This window comes from Protomyctophum bolini (genome assembly GCF_963924005.1).
Source record: "Protomyctophum bolini genome assembly, chromosome: 20".
Taxonomy (NCBI): Eukaryota; Metazoa; Chordata; class Actinopteri; order Myctophiformes; family Myctophidae; genus Protomyctophum; species Protomyctophum bolini.
Genome location: NC_137881.1, coordinates 12,920,418 through 12,930,869, shown reverse-complemented (window position 1 = coordinate 12,930,869; position 10,452 = coordinate 12,920,418). Strand labels below are relative to the sequence as shown.

Sequence of the window (10,452 nt, the reverse complement as noted above, 5' to 3'; positions counted from 1 at the left end):
CACTACACACACTCACACAGTATAGACTTCTAGAATTATGTTACATCATGTAGGCTATTATATATATGGGAAAAGGCAAACAATTTCTACATCTAAAACAGTGAATTATCTACAGCCTTTAGTTGGTTGCACTGTAATCCCATTCATGTGATGTGGGTCAAAGGTGATGCATGACGGGGCTGTCGTGCTTATTTTTCGTCATTATTAGACCAAAGAGACGTGTATGGGCTACAAGCCAAATTGATGATAACACACACTTAGGCACGCATGCACGCACACATAGGAGCCTGTTTAACAGTGATGGCCGTGTTGACACCCACTTGAATGGAATGTATGGTATGGGTGGAACTTTGTTTGTCTGCCATGTCATGGTGACTTTACTGACTTATGTAATCCCCCTGCATGCTCTTATAAGAATGTATACACAACTACCTCCACAGACAGAGAGAAAGATGTAGACAGACAACAACAGGCTGGTGTTGGTATACGTTTTTTAAGGATAATAAACTAACAGAGTCTCTAACTTGAATTTGATTTACTAATGACTGACACTTGCAGTGCAAAATTGACAGCAGCCAGCCATGCAGATAATGGTGACTCACTTGGCAAATGTTTCTAAAACAAGAGTCGACGCCCTGTGCAGCTTTAGCTACTGTTATTCAGCACAGCACCAGCGACAGCTGAAGTAAACGGGCCTCTTATCTGTGGGCTAACAATAGAACACATACACGCGATGATCACGATGTGCCATAGCTACAGTCACTATCATGAGTGTCTGGAAAAAAGGAAATGCATGAGCAAATTGAGCATGTGTAGTGTGTTCTTGGGGACTAAAAAGTAAGTGCTGCTCACCCGCACAGTCTGTGGCTGCACTCACACATGTAGTATCAGACACCTGTCTTGTGTCTACGTCTGGTGTCTTGTGTTTAATGACTGCTCCAATGCATTTTCAAACTAAGTCACATGGTTTGACCAAACATTTTTGATTTGTTTTTCTAATTTCATGCTGTATTGATGTTGGTATTATTAGGAGAGCTAACAGGCAAACGTTTAGCAAAATAGCAATTCTTCTACATTCTCTAAATGTGTAAGTAAGTAAGCCATGCCGAGCCAAGATGTCATGAGGCCCATAGGGCAGGAGCCTATCTCCTGTTTCTGTAGCGTGAGGCAGCTTTGATGTACAAATACACCCCCTGGACATGACACTAGTATGTTGCGCACCTGGAACCCCCTCAAGGACCACTGGTGGTCCCCGGACCACTGGTTGAAAACCACTGATCTGGAGCTCCATAGATGGAGCCGGCAGAGACATCTAGTGCTGACATCATGCTATAAAACTCCATATATATACAGTATATGGATATAGCTGACTCATCGTGCAATGTTACGAGCATCCAGCCAAGCAGTGTTTATCCATTCTTCATTAGCGTTATCAGCGACAAGACATACCAGTTCAAAGCTATTTTTCAGTCGCAATCCCAGCAACAGGATGGCTCATTATGACCTTCGGGTGGACGAGGAGACTCTGGAGCCTAATCAGTACTTCAAAATCCGTACCCAGGCCGTCCAAGCTCTGAAGGACATGGGTGAGGACCCTTACCCACATAAATATCACGTGGATATGTCACTCACAGAATTCATTGGGAAATACAGCCCCCTTCAGCCTGAAGAACATCTGACGGATGTTGTTCTTAATGTGTCGGGTCGCATCCATGCCAAGAGGGCAGCCAGTGCTAAATTGCTATTTTACGACTTGCGAGGAGAAGGTGTCAAGTTGCAGGTTATGGCAAGCTCAAAGTTTTACACGTCTGCGAAGGGATTTGAGGCCATCAACAGCAAGCTGCGACGAGGTGATATCACCGGTGTCCGTGGCCATCCAGGGAAGACAAAGACAGGAGAGCTGAGCATCATTCCAATAGAGATGACTCTACTTTCACCATGTTTGCACGTGTTGCCACATCTTCACACTGGACTAAAAGTCAAGGAGACCAGATTCCGTCAGCGCTACCTGGATCTGATTCTCAACGACTACGTGAGGCAGAACTTTGTGACGCGTTGTAAGGTCATCACCTACCTGCGCAGCTTCCTGGACCAGCAGGGATTTCTGGAGGTCGAGACGCCAATGATGAGCCAAATTCCCGGTGGAGCGGTGGCTCGTCCTTTTGTTACTCGGCACAATGAGCTGGACCTGAAGCTCTTCATGAGGATTGCACCCGAGCTCTACCACAAGATGCTTGTGGTCGGCGGTTTAGACAGAGTGTACGAGATTGGTCGTCAGTTCAGAAATGAGGGCATTGATCTCACTCATTATCCAGAGTTCACCACTTGTGAATTCTACATGGCCTATGCCGATTACAACGACTTGATGAAAATCACAGAGGAACTTCTGTCGGGGATGGTGAAGCACATCACCGGTGGGTACAAGATAACGTATCATCCCGATGGCCCAGAGGGAAAGGCATGTGAGATTGACTTCACTCCACCATTCAGGAGAGTGAACATGACACGTGACCTGGCAAAAGTAATGGACGTTACGTTCCCTCCTCCTGAAACCTATGACAGTGACGAGACTCGTAAGTTCTTTGACGAGTTGTGTTCCCAAAGGGGAGTGGAATGTCCTCCCCCCAGAACCACGGCCCGCCTCCTTGACAAGTTGGTGGGAGAATTCCTTGAAGTCACATGCATCGACCCCACCTTTATCTGTGACCATCCTCAAATCATGAGCCCTCTTGCAAAAGGACACAGAAGGGATAAAGGCCTGACTGAGCGTTTTGAGCTCTTTGTGATGAAGAAGGAGCTCTGCAATGCCTACACGGAGTTGAACGATCCTATCAAGCAGAGAGAGCTCTTTGAGCAGCAGGCCAAGGCCAAAGCTGAGGGAGATGATGAGGCTATGTTCATCGATGAAACCTTCTGCACAGCTCTAGAGTATGGTCTGCCACCAACTGCCGGTTGGGGTATGGGCATTGATCGTCTCACCATGTTCCTCACAGACTCTAACAACATCAAGGAGGTGCTGTTCTTTCCAATCATGAAGCCTGATGACAACAAGGCAGCAGCACCCATATAGAGGGTGACACCCAAGGCCTGATTGATTGATTGATTGAAATATTTATTAACAGTTTGCAGAATTACAGTACATTTCAAGCACAAACTCAATACAAAGACTGTTAACTGTGAGTGGACGACCCAATTAAGCCTTACACTTGTTTACAACAGGGTCCACATTGTTCAATTCATCAAAACATTTAGAGACAAACAAATAGACACTTCTATGTAGTTAGAGAACAGAACAGGAATTCATCATATAGGAAGCCAAAAGGGGCCTAAACATTCTTCCCTTCCTCCCCACACACACACACACAGGAACAGTTTTCATGTGGGTTTTGACATAATAATTCTGGAAGTATTTTCCCCTTACGCACTAGATCGGTATTGTGAAAGAAAAAAAATCGAATCGGGATCGGTCCTAAAAAACCTGATCGGAGCACCCCTACAAACAGCTGGAGCAGCCCCCGGTGGCCCCCCTGGGCACCGGGGGCCCAGGGGCCTCAAGTCCTATAAATCCGTCACTGGGAGGAAGCTGGTAATAATGCCGAAAGACGCAGGAAACAAATCCATCAGTCATTCTGGCAGGTCAGAGGGAAAAGCCAAGGAAGGCTATAGGAAGGCTCTGAAACCATATAGGAAGACATCTGCATGAATGACAGTAACTATATATTTCCCAGAAGAACACAGTTTGCCTGCCACTGCTATTTTTATCTATCTACCTGTCTGTCCGTCCATCCGTCCGTTCTTCTGTCTGTCTTATCATTGATTATTATTTCGAAACATTATTTCACAAGCCCACTTCCCACATAGGCCTGCTGTTGCACAGTCTGCACAGGTCTGTCCGTAGGCCTATAACAGGCCTAGCTTATTACACAAGCATTCCAGCAGAGCAGAGATATGGCCAGGATTTCCTCTTGTCCTCGTTAAGTGGAATAGATCCTGTCCTAGTCTTTGCATGATGACCTGCCACAGAAGCCAGACAACAAACACTCTGATGTCCTCTGCGAGCACGTGTTGTATGGGACCCAATGAACCCGTAACACTATGCATGCATGGCCCCAGTGACCCCGCACGCACGCACACACACACACACACACACACACACACTGTTAGTGTGTGCGCGTGTGTGCATGCGTGCGTGCGTGCGTACGTGCGTGCGCATACTTTCGTGTGGTTTACTCAGCAAATTACTGAGTAAACCAGTAATGTGTGTTGCACTAAATATTGTACAGTCTGCCAACCCCAAAAATGTGTCTGTTTCCTCCTCATCTCCACCTCTCTAACACCACCTGTGCGGCCTCCCACCCACTAGTCTGGACGCCTAATCCCAGATAAGCCTCTTAATGCAGAGAGACACAGAGAGAGAGAGAGAGAGAGAGAGGAGAGAGAGAGAGAGAGAGAGAGAGAGAGAGAGAGAGAGAGAGAGAGAGAGGAGAGAGAGAGAGAGAGGAGAGAGAGAGAGAATGTGAGAGGAGAGGCTGACCTTCCAAGCCGATTACAGGCCTGGCACGTTTGGTTTCACAATAGCTTTCGAAAGAAACACCCAGAAGACAGCTCCCTCCCTGTGACTTTGACAGTTAAACGTCGCTGCCTGTGGTACAACATGGAGAGGCCTCAAAATAAACAGTCGACTCAACAACACAACAACAGCAGCATCGTCAATCAAAGTGATTCAGACGTGCACCTTTGTAGAAGGGGAAAAGGGAGATGACATCTGCATGCCACTAGAGGGCAGTATACATTCAGTATAGATTCAGTGTGTGTCCTAGCTGGGTCAGACCAGTGGTTGATGTCAAGGACCCACAAATTGACACTTATTAGCCCACGGACCCCCATTTTAAAAGATTTTTATGGCTCTAGTGATTTTCAACCATTTTAATTTCAACGACCCCAAGTTTGACATGCATTATCGCTATGGACCCCCATTTAATGGCATTTATATTGCTGGGACACCAATTTATATAGTAAAATGAAATCAATTAATCAATCAGTTAATTTAACTCAGAGTGTGTACAAATGGAACCAAATTCAGGTGTGTGTGGTTCCATTTGTGCACTCGCTGAGTTACGGACCCATTCTCCATATTCAGACCGCCAGCAAGGTGATACCTATAGGTGACACTTCCCATAGGCAGCCCATTCATCCAAACAGGAAAGTCCTCTCTAATTATATTAAACAACATCAAAATCACCAACATTGCAGCTGTAGGGAAAGCTTGAATTATCCTCTTTCAATCTGTAAAGTTTTTGTTTGAGCTACTTCCTTTCAAGAAATTCCTTGCAGATGATGAACATGGTGGTGCAGCTGATTTAGTATATTCGGCAAAGGCCCAATTTAGGGTCCAACACTTTTAATCCATATCCGAGTTGATTTAGAGCTAGTAAATGGCATTTGGTTCCATTTGTACACTCTCTTAAACTAACTTTGATATCAGAGATAGAAATGCCATTAAATGGGCCGGGGGCCTGTAGACTGATGCATTTCAAACTGGTGGTCCTTGGAATTAAACGGGTTGAGAATCACTGCTAGAGTCTTCTCTTATGGGGGTCCCAGGCATATCTTTTCCAATGGGGGTCCGCGGGCTAATTAGTGTCAATTTGGGGGTCCTTGACGTGAATACGTTTGGGAACCACTGTTTTACACCACTGCGAGGCTGGTGGCTTTGAGGTCTTGCATCTCTACCAGAGGAGTGGGATTTTCAGTCAGGACAGAACATGCACTTTTTCAACATTATATTATAATAACCACATACCGGTAAATCCCTTTTCTGGGGGCAAACATTAAGGTGCACATAGCAGATCTACAAGGACATTCTAGTGCACGTAGTATAGGGCCTTGGGGGGCCCCAGCATACTGTATAGGGTTTAAGGGGAGGGGGGGGGAGCTGTACAGACAGACAGACAGACAGACAGACAGACAGACAGACAGACAGACAACTTCCCACAGACAAGCAAATCACAGTCTGAAGTCTGAAGAACAACAGGAGATTTTCAGATTTTCTTCCAAGGTTTGTATTTTTTAGAAACTCACTATTACATCAAACTATAGACAAAGTTGTGAACAAGCTAAAGTAAAGGATGGCAGCGCGGACCCGCATGCTCGTGGGGTGTGGACCGTGGAGGTGCAGGGAAGGGTTGGGATGCGGAACAATCACTTCTTGCAGCCGCGGTCATGGCATGCACAGGCCAGAGAAGTAACCAGGATCACGAACTCCTGGAAGTCAACCTTGGAGTCTCCGTTGTGGTCAAGTGCCTTCATGAGTGTGTCCAGCTGCGCTGGGTTCTTACACGCCTGCGTAAGGGACACAAAAACATACATACATAAGAGCATTGTTGGGGTATTTGCAAAAAATAAAATAAATAATAACAGGATGTACTAATGAATGCTTCTATTTCAAAATAATCAAGACTTTCTTTTTTGTGTCAGTTATAATTCAAGCCTCACAGCTGTGGAAATCTGAATGAGAGAAAGGTGCAGAATAATTTACCTTACTTCCAATACAATTATATAATACATGCAACACTAAACAGGCCTCTAAAGAGTTTAGCTATTTATTGATTGATTGATTGATTAAAATATTTATTAACAGTTTGCAGAATTACAGTACATTTCAAGCACAAACTCAATACAAAGACTGTTACCTGTGAGTGGACGAGCCAATTAAGCATTACACTTGTTTACAAGAGGGTCCACCATGCTAAACGGCACAGGGGCGCAGATCTATAGTCACGGCCAAGGGTGCTGAGCGTAAATCGTACGTATGTGGGGGTGCTGGGGGGCGTCATTGAGGGGGCAGAAAACAGCGCTTGAGCGCTGTTCATGCAGCCCTGGAGTGTGACAAGCTGGAGTTTTAAATGCGTTGTTTTCAATGAGGGCGGCGCAAATATCAGCAATTTTAGGCATGTGTGCAACATGCCAACTGTTTTAAAGTATTGTACAGTGACAACTAAAGTCTCTCGGCCCAGGAAGTCACTCTCCGCCATTGGACTGGCCCCTGAAGTGAACGGAGTTGTCACAACTCTCTCACCTAAACGGCACTGGACTAGTCTAGCCAAGGGTGCTTTGAATTTTCCAAGGGTGCTGTGGCACCAGAGCAATCCCTGAAACAGCGTCCTTGCAAGTGCACATCTAACCGCCACATGCGGCCCCCACCAGGTTAATATCAGAACACTGATATAGTATTATTTTCTGCTGTTTAAATTCCAAACATGCAAACATGACCCGCTTTGATTACTTATATATGTATAGCTTGTTGGAGTATTATGTCCAATGTATTTGTATTTAGTTCATAAAATTAACATAACTATAACTAAATGCATTTTAAATTCAATAAAAAGGTTACTTTTCAGGATTCCATAAAAGAAAATAGAAAAACATTCAGGATTTGAATTCAAATAAAGCAAAAAAAATAGCTGATCTACAAGTTCAAAGGGTGACTCACTGCAACGCTGTTTGAGCTAGTACAGTACATCGGCTATTTATGCAATGTGACCCTCTGGAGTGAGGGGGCCGCTCTCCAGATCCCCTGATCTACAACGGTACACTACAATACCTTCATCATGCATGGCAGCTCCTTCTCCAGCAGGGTCTTCACCTCAGCCTTGCTCAGGGTGCCGTCGGCGCCAGCGTACTGGTCGAAGGTCTTCATGAGGCCGCACATGCATGCCTCTAGTCCTGTTGGCTTGCAGTCCATGATGGCTGTTTAGAGCTGGTGATGTCAGAACAAAAGGACAAAGAGAGTTAAATCACCGTCCACAGAAAGAGAAGTGAATGAGAGTCGGACGGAGCGGAGTCTCCTTTTTATGCTTGCCTATAACAATGGGATAAAAGGCGTATATATTACAGCGTAAGTGTGTGGCTAAGGGCTGCCAAGGGGTGCCACACACTATGACAACAACATCTTAATCCCACACAACGCCCAATGTACACATCACCACAGATGATCGTTTCGAGGAAGCAATCCGATTGGTTGAAACAGCCTTCTAGCCGTGGATCAAACGAGCTCCACACCTAATCAAAAGAATTCAACTACTCTGTTTTCCCAGAGTGCAGCAAGCTCGGTGTCTAGGCTAGCTAGTTTCTTGGGACATTTGTGGTCGTAGTGACTACATCTGTCATTAAAAAAAAATGTTTTTTCAGCGATTTAGTTTAAAAAGGCAACTATTGTATAGTTGCTGATGCTTGTGGAACTCGACTACGTCTCGTTCCTGACCGCATCACTGTCGTGGCAATAATCACGTTAAACCACACCCTCTCGTGTAATATTGCTTAATTAGTCATCTGCTTTATGCTCTCTCTGATGTCTTTTTTATGACATTTATTTCCTTATCCTGACACCCTAATTAAAACCCACGCACCCTGTTTATCCGGCTGCCTTTTTCCGCCTTCTCCTACCAAACCACACCGTTTGCCCACATCTCACCATGCCTGTCCAGACATAACACACCACTTTGCATCCATGCAACTGTCATAATTACAGTTTGCAATTGCTTGACAAGCCATGTTATTGCGCAACATTTCACAGTGATGCAAATTACATCACATTTTAGGCCACACCCCATTCACTGGTTCTAACTTTTTGAGCATATAGTTTCTCAATGCTGGAATTTTAGTGAGTGACTTTCGTGAAATGTGTGCGTGCGCGTGTGAGAGAGAGATTTCTCTAGTCCCCAGTGAGGTGTGGTTTCTAAGACACACACTGTAGTTTTTCATCTGGTTGCATATAATTATAGAAGACACCCAACTCTGGAAGGGCAGTCATTTATTGTATTTCCCCAAACAAATTCATTGTGGGGGAGAGACACAAAGCAGCACATGGTTGAAGGTATTGTAGGTAGAGCAAAGGCCCACAGGCACACATAGCCTTAGGCTATGCGCCTACCGTCACCACATCAACCCATCCCCGTTCTGGCTGGGCATGTCATCGTAATAGGTGAAAGACAGGCACACATTATGTGAATATTCGATCTACAGAAGTACTTGAATTACACTGTGCGTTTAACTTTGTGCGTTTGTTACCTACTAGTTTTGCTCTGGTAAATATCCTTTATTCAACCCATGAGTGAATACATGATTCACATGAAAACGTGTGAGAGTGTGAGAGAAAACGCAGCAGGATGCGTGGTGGTTAACACCTTTTTTTGTTCTTATTGTAGCCCTGCATTATAATGCAATTCATCGAAGAGCGAAAGCGAGCTAGGGCTCTACTGACTGAGCTACTCGTACACAACAGCTGAATCATGTTTTAATATTTTTAACAACAACTATGTGTGTCCCTATGTACATTTTGAAAGGTCACTAAACAATAACACTGTGACTGGAAATAATATTGTGATGCCTAATGACTAGATATTGTCTTAAATGTATTTTAAGCCTTAACTGGGCACCAGGAAAGATGCATGACACTTTTACCACTCACATGAGTGAGTGAGTCAGAACAATTCAACTCTGAGAGTGTATGTCAGTGGTTCTCACCCTTCTCAGGCCGTGACAAAAGCACTTAATGGAATGTAGAGATGTGGAGTTGAGGCATTCGATTTTGTTCGACTCGGTTCCACAGATACATAGGCCTATTGTGAAAATAGCTCTAATCCTCCAAAATGAATCACCCACCTTAGGTCAACTTACTGTGGGTGTGTCTTGCAGCTTTACACGGTCTGCAAAGTTTCTGACTCACCAGGTTCGGAAATTCTTGTGACAATCATTTATATGAGAGTGCAACTGTAATCAAAAAGGGTCCATTTCGACACATTTGTGCACTCTGCACTGAGAGTTACAGATGGATATGAATACTGAGGATTCTCACAGTGTATTTAGCCGTTAAGCGGCAGTGTGTTTTCTCTAATGCTGTTCAAGTTTGGACACAACGTTCTGCATGCAGGATGTGAGGTTTATTTCATCACTGCACTGTGTGGAAACTTAATCTCTGCATGACAGATGTCAAAGTTGTCCTTATGAAATGTCAGCAGTCACTTTTATATTTTCAGTGGCAGGAATTGTGCACCAGAGGAGTAACTTTCAATCCATACGCTTGAATTGTGGACAATTGGGAATCTTTATATGAATAGTTATATTCTGTGTTTTTCTGTGTGTGCATGCATGTGCGTTTGTGTGCATGTGTGTGTGCATAAGTTGCATTGGTTTGTGTGTTTACCGGTATGCGTTGTTGTGTGTTGGAGTTTATACATGTCACATTCACACGTCTAGGAAGCCAAGCAGAGGATGTGCAAAACAATCAAGAGACGACGTTTCCATTTCCGGCTGTCACTGACCTCAGGCCTACTGTAGGTCAATGACAGGAAATGGAAACATGGTCTCTGACGGTCTCTCGCTCTTGGCTTACAACGTAGAGCCACTCGCTGCCACGGTTCACAACGTAGAGCCCCTCGCCACCACGGTTTA

The 10,452-nt window shown here is 44.7% G+C and overlaps 2 protein-coding genes across 2 annotated transcripts; one reads left to right on the top strand and one right to left on the bottom strand.

Moving 5' to 3' along the window:
- Positions 1-1,489: 1,489 nt before the first annotated feature.
- On the top strand, positions 1,490-3,070 carry LOC308335199 (lysine--tRNA ligase-like; the record flags this gene model as incomplete). Its single annotated transcript, XM_080792211.1, has 1 exon — positions 1,490-3,070. One exon carries the CDS (start codon positions 1,490-1,492, stop codon positions 3,068-3,070), a length of 1,581 nt encoding a protein of 526 aa, XP_080648337.1.
- A 2,968-nt stretch (positions 3,071-6,038) lies between these two features.
- On the bottom strand, positions 6,039-7,843 carry LOC308335468 (protein S100-P-like). Its single transcript, XM_080792517.1, has 2 exons — positions 7,604-7,843; positions 6,039-6,342 (listed from the first exon to the last, which is right to left on the bottom strand). The coding sequence occupies exons 1-2, from the start codon at positions 7,742-7,744 to the stop codon at positions 6,202-6,204; spliced, it is 282 nt and encodes a 93-aa protein (XP_080648643.1). The 5' UTR covers positions 7,745-7,843; the 3' UTR covers positions 6,039-6,201.
- Positions 7,844-10,452: the final 2,609 nt, after the last annotated feature.